This window comes from Aythya fuligula, chromosome Z (assembly GCF_009819795.1).
Source record: "Aythya fuligula isolate bAytFul2 chromosome Z, bAytFul2.pri, whole genome shotgun sequence".
NCBI lineage: Eukaryota > Metazoa > Chordata > Aves > Anseriformes > Anatidae > Aythya > Aythya fuligula.
Window position 1 is genome coordinate 67,025,763 of NC_045593.1, and position 23,991 is coordinate 67,049,753.

Below are 23,991 nucleotides of genomic sequence, written 5' to 3' on the forward strand. Positions count from 1 at the left end.
ATTTTGCTTTAAATTGTGCAGAAGGATTAAGAATAGAAGAACGGTCAGAAATTGAGTTTGTCAGAGGTCCATTATGCCTAGAATGATGCCTCCAACCATGAGCAGATACAGTCTTGAGTATGTACCTCACAGCTAAGGAAGAACAGGGTAAGCATATGTTGCCACTTTTCTCCTTTCTTAAACTGCCTTTAGCTCAGGGGACTTTGAGTTGGATGCAGCTATGTACATTCATTACTGATGTTTGCATATTTCATGGATTTTCATTACAGGAATGCTTCCAGTTTCCCCTCAACCTATGTAAAGTTCCTGTATCCGCAGCATCAGTCAACATGGAGATTGGAGGCTCTTGGCACAAGGAATAACCTCCCCATGTTTGTTTTTAACCTGGCTTCTTCAGACTTCTTTAATGCTCAGAGTACAAGATGGGGCTAAACCAGAGGTTCATGTAGTGGCGTAATAATGTTTCACCTTGCTGTGCAGCTAAACATCATCACAACCATTCTTTCACTCTGCCTCCTCAAATGGAGAGAAAATACTATGGAAGAGAGCTCAAGGTTTGAGATAGGGAGATCACTCTCCAATTATTATCATGGGCAAAACAGATTCAGAGCAGGGAGATTTACAAAATTTATTGCCTATTACTAACAGATTAGGCAGAGAAAACTAAAACTAAGAACACCTTCCCTCCCCCATCTGCCCTCTTCTGTCTTCTACCCCCAACCCTGAGTGGCGCTGGGGAATGGACAATGGGGTTGCAGGCAGTCTATAAAACTTTGCCTCCACCACTCCTTCTCGGTCACTCTGCCCCTGCCCCCCCATGGGGTCCCTCCCAGGGATGCCGTCCTTCCCCAACTGAGCCTGTGTGGGCTTCCTGCAGGCAGCAGCTCTTCAGGCACTGCTCCCACATGGCTCCATCCCACGGGGTCCATCCATCCATCCATCCATCCCCCAGGAGCAAACTGCTCCAACATGGGTCCCCCACGGGTGGGCGGCAGCTCCCCCCAGACCCCCTGCTCCTGCGTGGGCTCCTCTCCACGGGCTGCAGCTCTGGCCCAGGGCCTGCTCCTGCGGGGGCTCTCCATGGGCCGCAGCCTCCTCCAGGCCACATTCACCTGCTCCACCGGGGGCTCCTCCACCCATGGGGGGGCTGCAGCGTGGAGATCTGCTCCATGTGGGACCCATGGGCTGCAGGGGGACAGCCTGCTCCACCAGGGGCCTCTCCCTGCACAGCCCGCAGGGGAACTGCTGCTGCCTGCCTGCAGCACCTCCTGCCCTCCTGCTGCACTGCCCGTGGGGGCTGCAGGGCTGGCTCTCAGCCCTCTCTCCCAGCTGCTGTTGCCCAGCAGTTCTTTCCCTTCCTTAACTTTGCTCTCCCAGAGGCCCAAGCAATGTCACTCATTGGCTGGACTCCAGCAAGCAGCAGGTCCCTTTTGGAGCAGCTGGAGCTGGCTCTGATCTGACATGGGGCAGCTGGGCTCCACTCGCAAAGGACTGTGCAGCCTTGCAGCCCCCTGCTACCAAAACCTTGCCACATTAAACCAATGCATCCGTTTAATTCTTTCAGTCTTTCCTAGTAACACTTAAAATCTGATAGGCATTTCTGAGAACTAATAGGCTGCCATTTTTACAGAACTGTTTCTTATATTTACATAACTATTTCTTATATTGTAACTGTTTATTACTCCTGAATGTCATGCTATTTTAATGGGCACCTCAGACCCTGGGTTTTCTATTGTTTTCTTCTAAGTGCATCATTTTGTTTTTATCTATGTTTAACTTAATCCACTTACTCTTTTAAAATCCTTCTGTAACTGTTGTGGTTAAGGTGGAGGATGCAAAATATAGTCTTAAAACCATTTTTAGTATGTCTGTCCTGTAGCATAAAACTAGCAAAAATATTGTTTGTTCTCAAATTTTATACAATTTATGGGCTTATGACGCTAAACTTACAACATAACATAGTAAAACTCTTGAATATTTTTTCAATGTATATGTGTAATGGACTTGTGTTAGTATAAAACATGTATTAAAACATTAGTACAGAACAAACATATGGTAACTGTGTGGCTTCCCTCCAGACTTTTCAGGTGGATCTTGACCTTGGAACCCTTGGTGTTTTGACCTAAACAGTAGAGAAATCTAATTAGCTTGAAGCAGCTATTTCTGTTTGGCCAGGCATGTTTCTTTGAAAATAGAGTCTGGGGCCTGACCTTGGCAATATGCGTTGTAAGATGAAAATGCTGCCACAATTGTTAGTAGTTCTAGTTCAAAAACATCAGCTTCCTTTTCATTCTAATATTGCAAGCATTGTTCCTGTAACATGTGTTTGGCACACTTAACCTCTTTATATGTTTCCTTAGAAAACCTACTAGTGCTGAGCATAAACATGTAACATAATTTTTCTTTGCTTATGGTGGGCTAAATCCTTGCTTTACCTTTAGTTTTCTGAATGTAGATGTAAGAGTGCACTTAATTGCCTTCCTGGAATGGTGTCTGTGTTCAGAAATACAGCGGACATGTTGTAGGAAGGTAATGGACCTGATGCGAGTACGGACATTTGTATTTTGTATGAAAACTGTAAAGGGACTCTTGGAAAGAGTTTCAGAATTAGTTTGCTATTTTCCAGGCTGCCACCTATTCACTTTTAGACTATCTTTTCCCACAAACTAGTAATCACACTAAACCTGACACTGCAGCAATGCACAGTCCACTGTCTTGAATCAGTTCTGCTGGAAAAAAAACAAACAAAACAAAAAACAACTAAATGTTATTCTGAATATGAACATTACAGTTTAGTTGTGAAGAATGAAAGGAAAGCTATGAGTTCTGTGCATGGCTGTCCGTTCAGTATGTGGCTATATATGAAGCACTTCTACAAGACAGCGTTATTTTTCAGTCCCACCAATGTGACTGGTTGCTTTGTCATGAGTTTTTGAACTAGAAATGCTGTATTGAAAAATGGGTAGAAACCTGTTGAGTAGCTTTGAGCAATAGTGAAATTGCATACAGGTGAATAATACTATAAAAATCGTCCCCCTTCAAATCCTACTCCCAACCCCCAGGCTTTTCCATAATATTTTGAATACTGCTGTTCTTGCCTGGAGTCTGGTGTAGATTGCTTTCATTTCCAGAAATGGATGAAAACTTAGGGTCATTAAATAAGTTCCCTGGTGCTGCCCCTACTCTTCTTTTACAGCAACATATGTAGGGCAAGTCTGTACCAAAAACTTTAAACAAAAGAAAATACAAAAAGCCTTTTCTTTCTAGGTGACTTTTCTCAGAGCAAAAGCAGCCTTTGTGGCTGTGGAACAGGACGTCTCTTGTTTGGAAGTGTTTCCTATCTGACTGCTCTAGTCACATAATGTAGGTTTCATGTAGGGATAAAGTTTTTTTGTCTCAGCACAATAACCATTAGGTATCAAAGTGAAAGTACAAAAATAAGTCCTTGTGCCCCCAGGATGGGGTTGTAAAAGTACCTATTCAACATAATTAGGTACCTAATTGGGTTATTAAAGTTAAGTAATGTATATACATATGTAAGTAATTAAATTATATTGGAAAGTATTCTATTTGTAATAATGTGTGCTCTGCTCTCTACAAATCAAATTATAGGTAGAATTGATTCTGTGACAATTTAAAAATACTTGCTTTTTGGGTAATTTCCTTTACTTTTTATGTAACATTAACAAAGCCTAAAAAGCTACCTATGAAAAATATAAGCCAGTGTGGAAAATACAAAAAACATATACAAAAGTGAGACTTAAAAATAAGTAAATTGTATCTGGCCAACTTTGTTATAGTAAACACCCTGAGGTCAGAAATCATCAGAAACTGTTTCCGTCTGCTTATAAAAGCTAGTGAACAATGCAGCTCTTTGAATCGAAGTCACCAGTTGACTGTTTTGGAATAGCTTTATGTAGTAGATTTTCATGCCTTAATCTCTCCTTAGTAGAAAATGCAATCATGGGGAGAACTTTAACAATTTCTCTTGTTAATGAAACCAGCCATGTAATAATGGGGAGAAACTAAGGAATCAGAGTGCAAAACTTGAGTTCCCAGTAAATTTGTTGATCAAAAATAGGATGAGCTTCTATTTAACACTTTGGGCTCAGGCAAGAAACAGCCAGTGGGAGTATTTGATGGTTCCAGGTTGTGAGGAAACTGTTTTCAGAAATTTTTGTTTAAATCAGTTACATGTGAAGAGAAAAAAAATGGAAAAAAAAAAAGACCGTGTTACGGCACTGGAAAAAAAAAAAAAAAGTGTTACAGCTTTGGAGAACTGATAAGAGATTCATCAGACCTGGAAGTGAGGCTGGTTTTGGTAGGTTCACAGTGAAGGGCCCCGTTACACCCCCCTGAATATCGAAGTTAATGAATGCTTAATTTTAGGCTCAAGGCCTGTAAATAATGGAACAGAATATACTGTATTTATGGAGGAGTAGCAACAGAAAAATGTCAGCACTAAAAGGCGTTGAAGAAAGAAAAAAGGCACTGAAGCATTATTTCTGGAGTGCATGAGAATAATTTCCATTTTGTCAATTTTTTGGCCATGAGATTTTTAGTCTAAATGTTTTAAAATACTTGTTCCAGTTCTTGTTTTGAACAGTACCAATTCCTTCCCCTGCCCCCAGACTGGATTTAGATTGTTGTTAGCTAACCTTTAACTGTGTACCCCGTGGAGAAGGGAAATAATCTCTGTGTCGCAGTAGTTAGGGCTAGAAGTAGGGGGCTTAAATTAACACAACCTGCAAGCTGTTAAAGAGCAATTTATCCACTGTTATTGCCTTTTTATAGTGCTGCCATTTGCTGGTAAGAACTAATGTTTTGTTTTAAGATTGACTAGGGAACAGTTATGCTGGTTTAGATCACCAAAACATTTAGTGAGCTTGACTGGGTGCATGCTCTCATAAACAAGCATTACAGTGTCTGACAGTGGGGCTGGACACAAACTTGGTCAGGGCCTAACCTGAGAACTTCAGTAAATCACATCTGCGGCAGTGTTTGATTACTATGTCTCATGAATGATCAACATACAAGCTTACTTTATTTTATTAATCATGGAGAGCTTTGTTAGCAGACGCTGTATGATTTTAGGTGGTAAATACTGGTTCACCATTGCTTCAGAGTTCAGGAAATCCATCATTTTTTAAGTAACTAAATAATATACACTAGTAGCTGTTGTGCATCTCTGTGTGTGCATAACAACTTCAATTACTCCTTGTCCATCTTTAAGCTTAATTCTTTGCTCCTGTTTATTCTTGGCCACCCAGCATATTAGTTTAATGCCAAGTAATATTTAGGTTAATTTATGTGTTCTTATGGTTCCACTAGTAATTTTAACAGCTGCAGTGCAACAACAACAAAAAAATCAAATATTTTTTGTTTTCTTTTTTTTTTTTTCAGGCTTTAATTATCCTGATAAGTTTTCTTTTTTCTTGTCTACTATATGTTTCTGCATAGATGGAATTATAAAAAATGAAACTGGTTATAAATATAGTATGTTTGGGGTTTCCTGTGTATATACTTTTAAAATACTCTATTAGAAATAGTCTATCAATTATAATTATTATATATTATATTCTAGTATTGTTGAAACACTAAGTTGGTATGAAATGCAGTAACAGATTTGTAAAACTGGGGTATGGTTGCTCCTCTTGAAGACGATGAAAAGGTTTTTATAGTGCTTTAGTCCTAACCAAATCACAGGAGGGGTTTGAACACTTCTTGAAACTATCTGAATGAAAACCTTGCCTTCTTTTACATGTATTTTTAGAAGCAGTAGAAATCTCAAACAGAAGTTTATCACAGAATCCCAGAATTTCTAGGTTGGAAGAGACCTCAAGATCATCGAGTCCAACCTCTGACCTAACACTAACAAGTCCTCCACTAAACCATATTGCTAAGTTCAACATCTAAACATCTTTTAAAGACTTCCAGGGATGGTGACTCCACCACTTCCCTGGGCAGCCCGTTCCAATGCCTAACAACCCTTTCGGTAAAGAAGTTCTTCCTAAGATCCAACCTAAAACACCCCTGGTGCAACTTTAGCCCATTCCCCCTTGTCCTGTCACCAGGCACGTGGGAGAACAGACCAACCCCCACCTTGCTACAGCCTCCTTTGAGGTACCTGTAGAGAGCGATAAGGTCGCCCCTGAGCCTCCTTTTCTCCAGGCTGAACAATTCCAGCTCCTCACAGGACTTGTTCTCCAGACCCCTCACCAGCTTCATCACCCTTCTCTGGACTCGCTTGAGCACCTCAATGTCCTTCTTGTAGCAAGGGGCCCAAAACGGAACACAGTACTTTCGTATGCAAGCCAGGATGCTGTTGGCCTTCTTGGCCACCTGAGCACACTGCTGGCTCATATTCAGCCGACTATCCACCATCACTCCCAGGTCCTTCTCTGCCTGGCAGCTCTCCAACCATTCCTCTCCCAGCCTGTAGCTCTGCTTGGGGTTATTGCGCCCCAGGTGCAGGACCCGGCACTTGGCCTTGTTGAACTTCATGCAGTTGACCTCAGCCCATCGGTGCAGCCTATCCAGATCCTCCAGCAGAGCCTTCCTACCCTAATATAATATATTAGGGTAGGGTATACCTACCCTAATTGTAGTGTATGACAGTGTATTTTAGTACACTGTCATAAGGAGGAGTTCTTAGTGTGCCTTCTTGGATACGGTATATATTTGTACAATATATTAATGCCATCTGACATAAATTGCTGATTAATTTTGCTGTTCTCCTGCTCCCTTTTGTCTTGTAGCCGTCCTCAGAAGGTGTGTTTGTGTCCATTCCTGCCCATACATCCGCTAAAAGTCTCCACCTGCTTGTATATAATTCAGCATCCAGCAGAGGTGAGTAAGGCTCTTGTAATTTTTAAGAGTTCATCTAGAATCTTAATGAAGCAAATGGCATACAAGAGAAAACAACCATGTTTTTAACATGATATAATGATTTTGCCTTTTAAACCAGATAATTGAAATGTCACTTCATCTGAATTATTGTGTCTTCTGAAATCACAACTGACTTCTGCAGTTTTCTTACACACAAGACATCTTTTCTAATTTGAATAGGCATACTAGAATTGGACCTTGCCTTGGCTTGGCACAAACTGTTCCAAGAGTGAGTATTGATACAGTGGCAATGGGGCACTTGTAATCAAGAGGAAGGAATATGCTTTATTTATATCTGTTCTCTTTCATTGCTGTTAGTCTTCTGTTATAAAAATATGAGTTATGCAATGCATCTTAGTGGTGACCTTAAGTATTTAGCCAATGGAAAACTGTGGGTTAGCTTCAAAACATCAGGTGTGTGTGTGTGTGTGATTTAGAAGAGTGCATGAGAGAACCACCAAAGCAGCAACTTTCTTTGAAGTTTGAATTGTTTTTTGCTTAAGGTACTTCTGCTTTTCAAAGATGCTAGGTGGTGGTGTAGTGTGTCCTATACTGGACATGGTACAGGGCATTCTATGTTTTTGCCTGTTCTGTGTCTTCAAATATTGAATGGACCCTTAATTTTTGGTTTAACTAATAGGGAAATTTATGTTGGTGTTTTCTTGTCTGTTAACAATGGAGTATGATGGTGGATCACAAGTATTTTAGAAGCTGAACTGCAGTTACAAGGATCTGGATAGGCAGTGTGTTTACAAATTAGACTGTGTCATTCAGAACCTGTATTCTTCTGATCCAGCTGTTTACTTACAGTAGCTCAATCTGCAGGCAGAGTCTTTGCCTGAAGCAACTTCAGCAGAATATAAATGACCAAATTAGAGAAAAGTGTCTAGAGAAACAAAACAGAAGTCATGATGTGTTTGGTCCCTAAACAGGAAAGCTGTGATTTTTAATTGGCTACTTACAGTAAAAATACTGTTTTGTGTTACTTCTTTTCTCAAAAGTTCTTAATTTTACATTAAGTCACTTGATGGAAAAAAAGTTTCAAAATGTGCCAGAGAACTTTGAACTGGCATTTGATTTGTGCTGAATTTCTTGTTCATGGTGGAAGGTATTTGAAAAAGTTTGCACATTCTCTTTAGATTCCATGCACCATTTCTGTGTCTTTCTGAACAGCAGTCTACACTTTTTATTTATCAGCTATCACAACAGTTGTCCACTAAAATGGGATGCAACTTTTGTTATATGGTATATGTAACTATTGGTATATGTTAATGGTGACAACTGATCCAGGCAATGTGATCCAAGTTATGATAATTCATATGATAAACTAGTAGTGGAGGACCACTTTAAGTGAAGACAATCTATCTTAGAGGAAAAAAATAACTCTCTGACTATACAAGGGAACTTGGCTTATTGGAGATGAATACAAAGAAAGACTGAGAAGCTAAGAACGTGGTATATAAAGACCTTTGGAAATGTTTTAGATTATTACAGGTGATTCTTTTGATCTCAGAACGGCAGAGGCATGATTGCCAAAGGATAGGTTTGCTTTGCTGTAGCTGTCTACTCAAAATGCAAAAAGTCTTGAAGGCAGATAAGCCTTACGGATTTAGTATCAGTAGCTTATCCTTGAGTTTGCCTTATCATTACAGTTACTTTTGAAATGGACTGTGGGGTATATCTCATTAAACTAACCAGACAGGCAATGTATTTCTCCTACTGCACATCAGTGCTGACTTGACTTTCATTCTCCACGTGCTTCATTATTTATTGGCTTTGGAAGTCTGCAGTGCAGCAAAGTAAACCACCAGCTGTGACCAAATGACTATTTAGACTTGTATTCAGGCAAGATGGTAATAGAGGAAGGTGGAAGCAGCATTTCCTGTGCTCTTTGATTATGTGTGATTATTTGTGACTGTGACTCCAGTCCTTGCAATTCAGAGGGCATTCTGCCAGATACACACGTGAGGTGCTTCAAAAGAGAGAGGAACCTCTCCATGCACAGTAGTAAGGATTCTCTAAGATCCCAGATTAGGAATCCTGTCATCCAACTTCCACCTTTGCATAGGTCCGTTAATTTTTGAAGGAATTTTAAGAGAATATAGTATTTCATGTCGAGGGGTAAATACTTGTTTTCTGAATAGTGTTAGTGTACCATTGTTTATAACGAGAGTACTTTAAAAACAAAGTAGATACAAACCCACTATCCTAACTAGCAGGAGTAGTGGAAATGTGAAGAACTTATTTGCATAGCATAATTTCTACTTCTCTTCCTTCTTTGCACATATTTATTTAAATAAATAAATAAAACCATTTTCTTATCTTTCTTCTCTCATGCCTACACTTATGGATCTGATGGTCAGTGGCATAGTCACGTGTACAAACTCGTGCGCACATTTTTCTTACCTTTGTCTTTTATTGTCCTTGGAGTGACCTCCAGCAGAGCCTAGGCCATTTTGTACTTTTCCAAACCTGGGTGTAACTCAGGACAGAAGCCTTAAATCACAGCAGAGAGTATATGTGTAGATTGATTTGTTTCTCTGCCTTCCTTCTTTGCAGAAGCATAAGAATTTTCATTGTTAAGAAAACTTTCATTATAAAGAAAACTTGTGTGTATTTAATGAACTTATGTACTGATCTCATGCTAGTAATTAGCTTTTACTTGCTCATTTTAATATTTGTTTTGTAGAGTAGTCTTTATTGAACAGCAAAAATCAAATATAATTTGCTATTTGTCTTAGCAATTCTTGGAAAAAAAGGGAGGAATTATATCTGTGAGCTTTAATAAATATTTGTATTTGTTAGAACAGTCTGTTCACTGTAGAAGGACAATGCTATGTTAACAAAATATACCATGGATTCCCATAAAAGTAAAAGAAAAAGAAACAAACAATAAAAAACAACCTGAAAGCCAATCAACTCCTCCAATCCTATTTCTACTTCTGTACTTCAATAGTCTAATAATGAATAAGCAAAGAATTGCAAATCACTATTGGGACACTAAGAAGAACAAAGTTGAGAGTAACTGTCCACTTTCAAACCAGAAAATGGAAACTAACTGACCTATATATAAACTATTTAAATGCAGACATTTTTAAGAAGAAAATTCTAAACAAATGAAACCTATTCTAATGGTAGTTTTGCTTAACCATTTTTAAGCTTCTGTTCACAAACAATTCTTTTCAGCTTTGAATTTTATATTTTATCTTTTTGTAAACATAGATTGTTTTTTAGATTGGAAAGCTCCAACTTTTTCTCTGCTAGTAAGAAAATGTGTTTCTTTGATAGAAAGGTAATTCTGAAATAATGGTATGACACTGGTTGGAATGGTTGAATGACTTTTCCTTGACTGATGATAGCTCCTTTTGTTTTGGTTATCAGAGACAAATAATTGATTTTCTTCCAGTTCCTTTATTGCCATTTTTTACATTCTTATGAAGAGAGTCTTCTGACTAGTGAATTGGAGTGTTATTTGATTATGATGAAATAAGGACAAATAATCCTGTACTACAATGATGACTTGTTTAGCTTTGCAGAGATAGATGGAATGAATGGTAGATTGAAGGATATTTCTGCCTCCCTTTGCTAGCTCTTCATTCACCAGGTACTTTGATCTTCATCTATCCCTAGGATACATCATTCTGCTGCTGCAGTGCATAATGGTGGTGTGTGTAGCAGGACTACTTCAGATCCATGATGTTTTATTTATACTTTAGTGAATCAGTAGGTATGGAACAGAAGAAGCAAAATTAATAAAGGTTTTAGGCAACAGTGATAAAGATACTCACAGAACTAATTTAACAGCAGTCTGGTAGGCAATGAGAACTGTAGGCAGCAGCACATTGATACTTGAGGAAGGTAACAGCCACCTGGAGAGAACTGAGAGAGCTAATCAAGGCCTTACTTGTTCACAAATACTGAATTGTTGATATATGACTTATAAGTAAAAAGATGCCTCCCCCCCGGAGGTTTTACGTTAATTAATCTTGTGGTTTAGGGACTGATCTTTGGTTTTCATTGGCAGAATCCTAAGACATTGAAACTGAGAATACTGTAAGAACTAATTTTTTATTGGGTTTCAGACTCTCATAATCATAGCTCAACCTGTAGCGTCTTGACTCCTGCTAAATTCAACTAATGTCCATCCTTTGTTCCTCATGTGATTAAAAAGACTGAAACCACTTTCATCTCAGGGTTTTCAGTGTTGGCTTTTTCTTTTCATCAAATGCGAGATAAACCCACACTCCCTCTATTTTGCCTGGAAACCAAAACTGACATTTTCTCTGTACTCTTTAACATTTACTCATGAGATCCTAAATATTCAAAGTCAATTTACAGTACTGTCTGGATAGATATTAGTATGTTCCCAGCTGTGTTACGTAAAGTACAGAAACAAATACTTTCTTCTTCCTCTATTTTCTGAAGCAGGTGTCCCCTAGTCCAACACAGCCCTCTTGCATGCTCTTTGAGATCTGCAGAGCCCCTGACCCCCTTACAGTCACGGTAGTCTTCTCCGCATGTGCTGCAAAGATGTAGGCAGATGCTTGGTCTGCACAGCCTGAGTGGCACAAGGTAGAGCACTTCTGGCAGCATTGGCACTGTTCTGCTGGTTACTGTGAAGTGACCATGGGGTGGAGATACTTGTATTGCACATTGTTTTGACACACCCAGTGCTCCTATTTTTAGCACCCACTTGTGAAAATCAAGCCCTCCCGTTATTTTCCAATATGGAGACATTCTATTATGTTAATGCTAACATTTTTTGCCCTACTTATTACTATTCAGTGAATTGTTGTTAATTTTAATACCGATAACCCAGCTGAAACTTTTGCTAACGATGATGAGTTAGGACAATGTTGAGTTTAATGTTATCAAAACAATATGGTTTGAATGTATCTGAATTGGATATTTTTTGTGTAGGTCCTTTTCTATTAGCTGGTAAGATTGTTCTGTGTCTGTAGTCAAAATAACTTGAAAGTAAATTGAAACATTAATAATTCACAGAAGCCCTCCTTGATTTTTTATCAAAAGTAACTTTTTCTTTTTTTTTTTTTTTTTTTCAGGAAAGTCGAGTGTTAAGGACAGTACCTTTGCTAGCAGCTTGTCTTCCTCCAGACAAATGTAAAATTTTGATTGGTCGACGTTTTAGTGAAGACAGGTGAGCAGGATTGATTATGCACATATCTGAGTGTCTGTAAATTGTGGAGGTATTTCTTTCAGTATCTTTATTAATAGCAAGCACAGTTCTTCATAGTTCTTAATTTTCATTTCTAGTGTGCACATTCCTTTCTGATATAAGCTTCTGATTTCCAGCAAAGATTTATTTGGTATGACAGCTGAAATGTTTGATATGTCTTCCTTTAGTTTGTAGCTTCTACTCTCTCAATTTTTAGCAAGATGCTATAGCACAATGTTTTCTCTCTCATAATGGTCTGGTTTCTTTCCTTATTTTCAATTTTCCACTTTATTTGCTACAATATCACCAGTATTTCAAGTAGGAAGATGGTCCATTCTGTCTTTGCATTGGTAGTAAATGACAAGGCATCAAGTTTTTCAGGTCACTTTTTGCAGCTGTGGTGCTCTTCGAAAGTTCCAGACTATTCCACTCTTAGGATAGCTTTTTACAATTCTTTTCTGACCCGGTACTTAGTTTGTCTTGCTGTTCTCTATGATTCTTTCCATATTTACTTTGTTTGACAAACCACTTGATGTTACTGAAATGCAAGTTTGTATTTAAGTGTGGGAGATTGTACTTGCAAAGGGAGTCCAGAGGTGAAAAATTCTTAGAGAATGTATTTTCTTCAAATCCTCTTCTTTTTCCTCTGATAATTAATTATAAGAAAACACAGCTTTCAGATCTCTTTTTTTAGCACTTTGAGACTTTGGACAATATTGGTCTCCTAGGTAATGTCTTTCATCTTCATTAGTCTGAGAAACCAGTTCTTGGAACAAATGCTAATGAAATTTTACTACATACATTTTCAATAAAAGCAAACAAAAATCATGAATACTGATGAAGCAAATTAATTCTAAAATTGAGTTTAATCTTTGGAGAAAACTTTTCGTAGAGTTCACTGAACACAAATGTCAGAAAGTGATTCAGAATACTGCACCCACACCTTTGCATTGTCTGTATGATAGCTACAGCACATTAGAAATACATCGCTTTTCTATTAGTCTTCTATAATAATCACTGTAATAATTATCTAAGAAGTTCCAGGCCACAGGGAAATTGTACTTTCTTCCCACTAAACCTGAAAATGAAGTAACTTTTTATACTGATGTTTGTAGGGTGGAACACCATCAATGAAGTCTATTTGTAGTAAATCTTCTTAGATTTTTTTTTTTTTTTTTTAAAAGTGATGACTACAGGTCATACAAGATTGAATATCGAAGTATTTATCTAACCTAAAGGATTCTCTTTAGGTCAAAATCAGTTGTGGAACATCTCAAACCCCAGTTTAAATAGATTCAGAATTATGTTGTCTCTATGAGAAGAGTCTTTTCTGCCACAAAATATGTTGGAGATAGTGGAGGAAATTAAAGTCTTCCTGAGGTTAATTTGAATTTTGGGGATATGACTTTGGCTAGATAATATAGTATCCATGATATGCCTGCTTTGTACCGTGGGTATGAGACTGCAGAATTTTGGAATGCTCAGTCATTATCACAGAATCATAGCATTGTTTGGGTTGGAAGGGACCTTCGAGACCATCCAGTTCCAAACCCCTGCCACAGGGTTTGGAAACCTCCTACCAGGTTGCTCAAAGCCTCGTCCAACCTGGCCTTAACTCCAGGGATGGGGCATCCACAGCTTCTCTGGGCAAAGTCATTGACATCATTTACACAGTTCTGGGAGGTGGAGGGATAAGAAGAATGCATTTTTCATACGTTGCAACATGTTATTTCTACATTTTTTTTAAATCTATTTTTTATATTCTTTTTTCTTAGTTATAAATGCAGCTTGTCTGTGTTTTATTCCATATTCCTTATTTTAACTAGCACTAGGTACTTGAAAACCTGTCTAGAGGATCATATCAATGTTATTTTGGACTACAAGCATTCTATCAGGCCATAAACTGGGTAGGTGTGTTTAGATAGCTCACGGTAATGGAATGACTTAAGCTCTTTCTCTGGTGTGGTATATTCTAGTAGTAGGCATCTGAAGACATGGGTAGAACTATTGCAATGTTTACAGTGAATGGGGAGGGCTGTACTGGTCCCTGCCTGCTCTTAGAGTGAAAATCACTGCTAATGGGACTCTTAAAGGCCCATAAAATATGAGCCAAACCACTGCAATTTATCATATATTAAACTAAACTTTTTTTTTTTTTTTTAAACCTGCTTTTCTCAAAAACCACACCATCTGTAAGTAATTCGTTAGCTGCTATACAAGTTAGTTAACCAACCTTGCCCCATGTGGGTGGATGCTTCTTTGTTACTTTGAAGAAAACAAATCATTAAAGAGCGCTTGCTGACATTTTATAAGGATTGTTGTTTTGAAGAATATTAAAGCCTTACCTTTTGTTCTTTTGAAGTTCTGTGTTTTTATTTACGTCCTTTGTAGCTTCCACCAGAAATACATAGGTTGGAAGGAAATAGAAATAATGTAAGTAAATCCTGATCTTGCTCTGATCTTGCATGTAAACAGTGCCTACATGTAGAGGGATAATATGGTGCACACGTTCTTTTTTCTGCATTCAGGTAGAAGCCCTACTATGCAGTAGATCAAGGAGAGTGATATATGTGGTGGTTACCTATACATTTGTAAATTCTCAGAATAAAATGATAGTGGGCATATTTGTATTATCACATTATCTAGCAGTTCTTGACAACAGCTAACAGTAATTGTCATTATGGTTCTGAGTAAAGGTTCAGCCTTACGTGCCAGCTGTTACTTTGAAGTGTCCATCACCACAGCTCTAGCAGTGGCACACCCAAACAGCAAACTGATCATTGCTAATCTAGTGGTCTGAAGAGATCTGCTTTCAGGTAGGGATGAACATACCAGATGAGCTAGGTAGCTGTTTCAGTCTTAGTGCCCCTCTCCTAAAGGGGATGACAAGCTTGTTGACCAAATGTAGCTTATTTTTCCTGTTGTGTCCAAGCTGTACAAAATTACTTGTTTCCTATGGTTTGTAATCAGCATCTAAAACTAATAAGGAGCACAGAGGGATTTTATAAGAAACTACATAGATTTGGGTACTGTAGCGTAACTGGGATGATTTGAAAGCTTAAAATATAGGTTCCTGAAGCTTATGATGATAAGTTTGAAAATTAAGATTTCTTTTTGATTCTTACTTTGTGTGTGATTTTTTTAAAAGCATATCTCTTTAGTATTTCATCTACTCAGCTCTCCCTTCTTGGGCTAGCTTTTGTTGTGCTTGATAACCAATACACAAACTATTCAGATTACATGTACCTTGTCTTTGATTGACCTATGTTGCAGACAAGTTAAAGAACCAGCTTTTGCTGAGTCTTTACGGAAGTAAACAGCTTATTAAAGTTTTTTTTTTATCTTTAATATATAATTGACACAGCAGTGGGAAAGATGAAAAGTGATCACTCAAGTTATTTTTAATTGCTATTTTATTCCCCCAGTCTTGTCCATCTTTCCTGCAATCTGGCATTTAAATTCTGATAAAAGTACGTAATGTTTCCATGCTGAATTGACTCATCAGATGGCATTACTGAATTGAAAGAGCAGTTCTGCTGATTTTTCCTTTTGTTTGTTTCCAAGTACTTGAAGACTTAAACTTTTGAACTTTTTGGTGTTGATCATGTTACTGACAGAAACTGGGGTTAATTTTTTATATAATAAAATGATTAAAAATGAACAGTTTACCACTTAGTGAACAGTATTATTGTAAAAATAGTACTTTTGTGAATTATTAGTATTTTTTGCTCGCTTCTGCTTTTTGTAGATTTGCAGTGAACTCAGTATTGTAGTACCGTAGCAGGCAGAAGTGTGAGAGAATGGGTTAGCGTCACTGTCATATAGGAGATTTCATTTTACATAAAACTGTAAAATACTTACTTGCGCATCTGACATCTGGCTGGTACTGATTCTGAACCTGTTAAATACAGGCACCTTGCAAAACTCTTTGACTAGAAAAATGACATAAACAAGCAGAGAGCTCAATTAACTTGTATTGACATTTTCAAAACTCAGAGCAAGCTTTCTTCCTTGCATAAGGTCAGACTGACTCCAGGAAAACTAGTTTTCACTTACAACTTCATGAAGTGCCAAAGTAACCTGCGGTAAGACACTTCCAAGATGATAGTAAGGATTAACCAGGCCTGCCAAAAAAGGCGTGGAGGTCTCTGTTTAATTTCTGTATTGCCAGTGGTTCATTGGTTTCATTGGTTTAGTGGTTACTGTATGTTGCTGGTTGTTTCATGTCTTTTTTTTTTTTTTTTTTTTTTTAAGTAGTATTTCACTTACTGACTTTGCTGACACTTACGACATTCATGTTGCTCCTTTTCTGCCTGTCAGCTTTCAAATATGCACTAGTTATATACATAATTTCCTTTCCCTTTTCCTCTGCCTTTCTTGTTATGTTCACATTACAAATTAAAAATGATCTTTTTCCTCTTCCTCTTCCTCTTCCTCTTCCTCTTCCTCTTCCTTGTCTCCTAACAGCACAAATCCAGGTAACATTTCCTATCTTCTCCTCTCTTGTATCATTGCATCTGATTATTTTTCAAAACCCATACTATTTTCACAAGCTACTACCTGTCTAAGCCATACATGTTTGACTATGATTTCTAGTCTTCCTTACTTGATGGTATCTGTAGCATTACATAGTGTAACTTCTGGTTCACTGTTCTTTATCAAAAACAATTTTTATTTTATTGGTATCTCTGTTTCAGTGCTTCTGCTTAATAAAGGTATATGTAATTCTTCAAACTTTATGTTCTCTTAGATTTCTGCACACTCCAGACTCCCTCTGAGTATTGTTAAACAGTTTCCTCTTTTCTGCTGTTAATCAGTTCTCAGATGGTTTCCACTTTATCAGTGATCACTGTGGAGATTTTCAGTACCAAAGTTGATTTCTGTTCTCCATTGGTACAACATACCCTCCAGTCCATGATAGAATTTATTTTCTTTGTTCACCTTAGTTTCTCCTTCACTTCTGCTTTCTTTTCTAAATAATTCTAAATTTTCATTTTATTCAACATGGTGTATTTTGAAACCAACACTGTCATCATCTTTATTTCCTGAAATATCTTTGTCTACTTCTTTTGCCGTCTTTCCTCAGTACTGATGATTTTTGTAGGATAAAGCTGACAGTGTGGTAGTGTTCTGTTTTTTTTTTAATCTTGGTTTGTTGTCTTTCCTCCATTATGCTGTGCACTGGCAAAATATATTTGTCTCATGCCTTCCTTTCTTCTAGCTATTGTATTTGATATAGTGGCATTGTATCTTCTGATTTCTCTTGGCCTGGTCTTATTTCCTCTCTTACCATTTTTTTCTAAACTTAATTTTGATCTTGGAATATCTTCTACATTTTTCTCTTCTTCCGCTGTTTAATTTCTGTCTTTGTGTTATCACTTTTGCTTCGAAATGCTGTTCTCTGGTTCAGTTTTGTGTATGGGTGTCACAGAGGGTTGTTTCTTTTCTCTGCATATGATTTTTTCTGATCGTCTACAAACACGTGGTCATATCTTGCCCAAATACTGAACACTTGCAGATCTGTTCTCTTTTAGAACAGAATGAGAGGTCATAATTTTCTGATATGTTCTGATATGAATGCTAGGCTGGACATTAAAATTCTTGTCTTGACTTTTGTGTGTTGTAAATATTAAAGCATGCTTTTCTTGGTCTTGACAAACATAATAGTCCTTTCCCAAGAAGATCTATCCAAAATCTTACTGAGCAACTGTTTTCTCAGCTTATTGAACTCCTCTGTCCTGACCATTTTACAAGTCAGAATGCTATCTCTCGTTGTCAGATTGAAAATAAGCTCATAGCTTTCAAAGCTTTTCTTTGTTTAGTGTGCTGTCATCCTATTCGCTCTTGAAATGTGTATTCACACCTCCTGTTACACAAAGATGTTTGCTTCTTTTTGATTAATGGTCAGAGCTGTTCCATGTTTAGGCTTATTTGATTGTCCTGGAAACAAATGTAGAAGTAATTAGCTTCTGTTTTATCTGTCCTAAATACTCAACTTGCCATAAATTTTATTATGTTCATGTAGAATCATGTCAGGCTAAAGTAGCTCATATTCATGCTCTCCATTATTATTATAGGTTTCTTATTCCCTTACTTAATCTGTTTTACATCTGGTTTGTTAATTCCTTGATAGGGACTAGCTCGATTTTGTTTCGTTTTTACAATTCCTCAGTGAACTGAGGTCTGGTCTCAAAAGGTAAGAGTCTGCAGTGCTTGAATAATGGAAATTAATGCATTAGAATTTGCATATAAAACAACTTGCATATGCAGTTGTTATGCATGTGTTATGCATGTGTTATGGTAATGTACTAGGTAGCATTTTTAGTATATTGTATGTCTGAGGTTTTCCAAGTGCTTTTAGCATGGAATTACATATGCAGCAATAAGTGTAGCTTGAATCAAATCTGGTCATAATCATGTTAGCGTGGGAACACTGAATATCTTTTTCTTCCTCCCTCTACTTCACTAAGTTTGTGCTTCTACACAAGAACTATTTAATACTGCGTTATATGTAAAAAGTAACGCTTGGAAAACATTTTGCAGGACTGCTCATTAAAGAGCCTGTAAGAGAGGGTCTTAAATGTTTTTTCAGGGTCCTGAAGTTCTGACCTGAGCACTGCTAGCAGTAAGTTTAGGTGTATGCAAACATCTTTTGGTGGATCTTTTTTTCCTGGTGGTATGTTTGCCTTGAGAGTACTCCAGGAAAGAAAGATTGCTGGACTCCAAGTGGAATAGTAAAGTTGCATGGTAACAATGATTAAGGAAATAAATGAGAAAACAAGACGCCCATTTGTTCAAGGTGCTAGAGCACTCTAGAAAGGAAGATCAAATCCCAAAATCTGTTCAGTGAAATGTGTTCAACAGTAAGTTTGCTTTACAGGTTCTAAATTTAAATCTCTGAAAATGCAATATACTATTGGTAATATATATGATACAGTAAGCAAGGGCATTGAAAATACTAAAAAATGCAGGGGCAAGACAGGGGGGTAGCTAGGACAACTGTCTCTGTTAGTCTAGGTCAGTTCTTCCTGAGTACAGAGTTAGTGTAGTTTATGTAGCTGGATGAACAGCATTCAACGTATGACTTATGAAACTCTAACTACAAAAGCATTTACATTTGAAGAATATCTAGTAAGACAGTCTTAATAAAGATGATACTTTGAAAAAAGACAATGGAGGAAAAAAAAGTGTTTTGATGTCTTTTCCTGGGATCATTCATAGGATATTATCTAACGATTGCCGTACATTTTGTGACTGAGTAGTAGATTTGCTACACACTATGAAAATATAAGGGTGAAAAAAATGTAGAGACTCATATTCATGAATAAAACATCACTACTGTGATTCATGCTCTTTTTAGGCTACTAATAAACTTTTTGTAGACGATTGTTCTTGAATAATAATACTGTTTGTTCCGCTCAACAGGAAATTCTGACATATTTAATGGCAATAACAACTGTATCTAACAAACCTAACATGTCAACAATTTGAATTACTTTAATTTGGTATTATAGCTATATAAACAGCCATGTCTCTACTGCTTGTGAATTTCAGTTTAATACTTTGTTGCAGCTTGGGAGGAGTGGTTTTGACTTTCCAGTAAAAAGAAAAAAATAAGTCTTATGTTCAAACTTCTCTTTAGTTTATTAGTTTACTAAATAGAATTAGTTTACTAATTCTGTCCACTTTGATTAAATAACATCCTCTAATGAATAATAACTATCAGGAAAACTGATTAAATAACTCTGCATCCGCCACCCTATCAGTGACAACAGTTGTGAAGCAATTACATGTTTATTTGCGTTGCTGTGTGAAATCAAGCTACAGAAATCTCCAGTACATTGTGTACAGTATAGGTGCTAGCTCTGCTACAGTAAAGTAATTTTGACCAGAAATGAACGCACCACTTGGGGAAAAAACAAAACAAAACAAAAACAAAAAGGAAAAAAAAACCCTTCAACTCATATTGAAGTTACTGAATGCAAATTTTTTTTTCTGTTAATTTTGTAAAGCTTTTTGTGCTAATTAGATACTGTAGATAGGGCACTTTTCTTGTGCTTGTTGATGAATAAAACTGTTCCTACTGTATCAAATATCAGCTAACCAAGTCCATTTACCAAATGGTTTTAAAAAACATTTACCAAATAATTTCAAATAATTTAAAGCTATTTACAAGACATGATTTTTTATTTTTTCAAGCAGGCTTTCTTGTTAGGCCTTTCTCATGTGCTTCAGTGTGACTGTGTTTACTAAGCTAAATTTCCAGTTGTTGTTTCTGTATCTCAACCAGCAAGGTGTAGATTCAGCCAGAGATTTGAAATAAATGCTAACTCAAAATGTGCTTATTTAGTTCTGAAACTATTTAACCAAATTTCAGATTCCCCCATGTAATTTAGGTAACATTTTCTCCAGCTACTGTTGCTTTGAATTCACAGCCTTCAGCTTGGCTGTTAATCCATTGCAATTCCTCTCTGTTGCTCTTTCCCTTTCACATTCTTCCTCTGCCCCTCCACGGGCTGCAGCATGGAGATCTGGAGATCCGCTCCATGTGGGACCCATGGGCTGCAGGGGAACTGCTGCTGCCTGCCTGCAGCACCTCCTGCCCTCCTGCTGCACTCGCCTGGGGGGCTGCAGGGCTGGCTCTCCCACTTTTCTTTCCAATGACCTCTCACTACATTTCTGGTGCTTGTTCTTAAACACATGTTCCCTGAGGTACTCTATGTGGTGCTGGGCCCTGCCATGCCCAGCAGTGGGGCCACTGGATCTGGCTGTCTGGCATGGGGAGCCCGCCGCCTGGCCTCCCCTCATGGATCAGCCCCATGCCAGTGCTAGGCACCTGAACCCAACACAGCATTATGAACTTCTGCTAATGTTTCTGTTCTGTCGTAATATTCTGAGATTATTTCTGATATTAGTTGAAGAAAAAAGATTTGATGTTAAGGGTTTAATGTTGCTTTATGCAGGGAAAGAACTGAGCAATTGATCATAGTGACTAATGTTCATGTTTCTTGAGCTTTGTGGGAATAACGTGATGGTCTCATTAGTCTGCACAGGATGATTCCTCTGAGCCCATCCCAGCAACAGCTTTGTGAATTAGTACCAAAATTTACTTTTTTTTTTTTTTTTCTTCCCTTTTTAACTTTGAATAAAAAGTGGAATTTATCTAGCATTAGTAATTTTTGTTGTTTCGTTTGGAAAAATCATTTGAAATCATTTGTTACAATTTGTTGCAAAACTTTGAACCTTTTTAGAGAAACAATTATGGCTGTAATTTGTTTGAAGGGATGTGACATTTCTAGATATTCTAATCATAGCTGGTGTGCTTTACTTCCTGGACTTCAATTCCTAACTTGCTTGGATATTTTTGCGGTATTTAGAAGTTATGTTCTTTTTTTTTTTTTTTTTTTTTTTTTTTTTTTTGTACAATTGTCTGCTTTCTTTTCCTGTCATACCTTGGACTTGAATTAAGGTATGATATGACCTTTCCCTGTCATTCAAGGACTATAGCTTTAAAAATGTCTTTTTTTTTTTTTTTTTTTCCCCTCTTCCTTCCCTTCTTCTTTCCCCCTGAGTTTATAGAGTAGTGTTTAGAGAATTTTTCCTCTACAAGAAAGAGTGGAAGATTATTTTTGTCTCTGATGCCTTCTATTTCAATTTGGTCCTTCTTCTCAAAACAAGCACTTTGAAGAAGTACTGGCTTTTAGGGTATTCGTGGATGACATACTAAAAAGTGTAGCAAATGAGTTACAAATAGTGCAATAGAGATATTGAAAAAAAAATGTTTAATAGAAATTTTACAGCCTCGGAGGGAGGGTCTTATTACATAAATTAAGGTTTTCAGATGTTTAGAAATGCTAATGGGTGGCTAGGTTGTGTTACATAAAAGACATCTTGAGACAGCAGAAAACCCACTACAAAAATCTGTTAGCATTACTGCAGTTTCTCTGGCCACCTTTCTGACTGATTCCCACAAGCTGTTTGAGAGAGGATTAGACCTCTTAGTCTGAATGTTTGTTGTAAAACAGAGAATTGTTTTGGCCTTTGATTGCAGCTTCTAGATAATGCTATGTACTGCTCTGTGTGATTAAAAACTAGGTTTCTTCACAGTTAATTGATTAAAGAAACTGGGTGTAACTTAACCAACTGATGTGCATTACTGCTGCTTTTCTATGAAAAGAATATTCATTTTCATATATTCGTTCCCTTAATTTTTAAGATGAAGCAGCCATAAAATGTTTAGGTTATATGAGCAGTACATAGGAAGAGGTTACTAAATGCAGAGGAAAGGGAAAAAAAGTCTCTTTTTTTTTTTGTTTGTTTGTTTTTTGTTTGTTTTGTGATGAACTCATTTTGCTTAAAAGGTCATTAAGTATTTGAGGGAATTAGAAGTTCACAAAGGGAAAACTTGCCAAGATAATGACTCTGCTTTCCATTTCTTGACAGGACCTTACCTTTAGAATCATAGAATCATAGCACTTGGAAGGAACCTTCAAGACCAACCAGTTCCAACCCCCCTGTCATGGGCAGGGACACCTTCCACTAGACCAGGTTGCTCAAACCCCATCCAACCTGGCCTTGAACACCACCAGGGGTGGGGCATCCACAGCTTCTCTGAGCAACCTGTCCCAGTGACTCACCATCTCTGAGAGAAGAATTTCCTCCTAACATCTAATCTAAATTTTCCCTCTTTAGTTTAAACCTTTGTCCTATAACTATCTGCCTGAACAAAAAGTTGCTCTCCATCTTTTTAGAAGCCCCCTTTAAGTAGTAAAAAGCTGCAATAAGGTCACCTCAGAGCCTTCTCTTCTTCAGGCTGAACAACCCCACCTCTCTCAGCCTTTCTTCAGAGGAGAGGTGCTTCAGCACTCTGATCATCTTCAAGGCCCTCCTCTGGACCCACTCGAACAGACCTACATCCTTGTGCTGGGGTCCCCACACCTGGATGCAGTACTCCAGGTGGGGCCTCACAAGGCCAGAGTAAATGGGGTTAATCCCTTCCCTTCCGTCAGCCTGATGGCCACTCCTGTGATGGTGCAGCTCAAGATTCAGCTGGTCTTCCGTTCATTTCTAAAAATAATCTGCCTGTGTTACTAAATATGAATGTTGGCATGAAAACTAGATAGGATGCTGTATCAATGTACATTCATGGGTGCTGATGGGTTTGTGGGATAGAGGCCAAAATATTCAGCTCTCAGATGGTAATAATATATAAGGAATTACAGAAATGAGAAGTATTCTTTGTAGAAAACTTCAGCCTTCTTTTTTGTCTGGTGAATGGAGGATATAGAGAAATAATATATATTTTTTCTGATTCAGTTCCTGTCTTGTATGTTGGTATGATTTTCTTTTCAATGTTTTTCGTTTACAGCTTAAATAGATGTACTTCAAGTAGCTGAATAAATATCGAGCATACTTTATAAAATAACATCTTATGTGCATGTGTTGATTTTCTGTTCTATTGTGACTGTGTATGTTGAGAATACATGTAGTAAATACCATGATGGTAGAGATGATCCAAATACTAAGATAAGTGCATATTAATTAAATATAATAACAAATTTCTTAACTTAAAATTTCAAATCGTAAAAATGCCCTTCTACTGTTAGATACTCTTCTAAGTAACCACTAGTTAGGACTGTGATAGAATACGTGGATGTTTATTTTGTTATAAGTCTCTAAATCAAGCTGTAGGAAACAGTACTTCTCTGTGAACTGCAGTTATAACGAACAATATTTTCTGAAATAGTTGCCTGCAAGCTGCCACACTACCATATTTTTTCCTCCTCATCCATTCCAATGCAATCTCTTGGATTTATGCATTTTTCCCGAATTTCATTTCCACCTAGAATGATTCTTGTGATTTATGCACAATGAATTTATTTATTTATTTTTTTCAAATAGATATTTTTGGATTCATAGTGACATTC

General features: G+C 37.5%; 1 protein-coding gene across 1 annotated transcript in view; it reads left to right on the forward strand.

Moving 5' to 3' along the window:
* The window catches only part of DTWD2 (DTW domain containing 2), an 88,369-nt gene that overhangs the window by 23,390 nt on the left and 40,988 nt on the right, over window positions 1-23,991 (forward strand). The window contains exons 3-4 of the mRNA XM_032206321.1: window positions 6,759-6,849; window positions 11,952-12,046. Of these exons, the coding sequence (XP_032062212.1) occupies window positions 6,759-6,849; window positions 11,952-12,046 (186 nt within the window). The remainder of the gene's footprint in view (window positions 1-6,758; window positions 6,850-11,951; window positions 12,047-23,991) is intronic.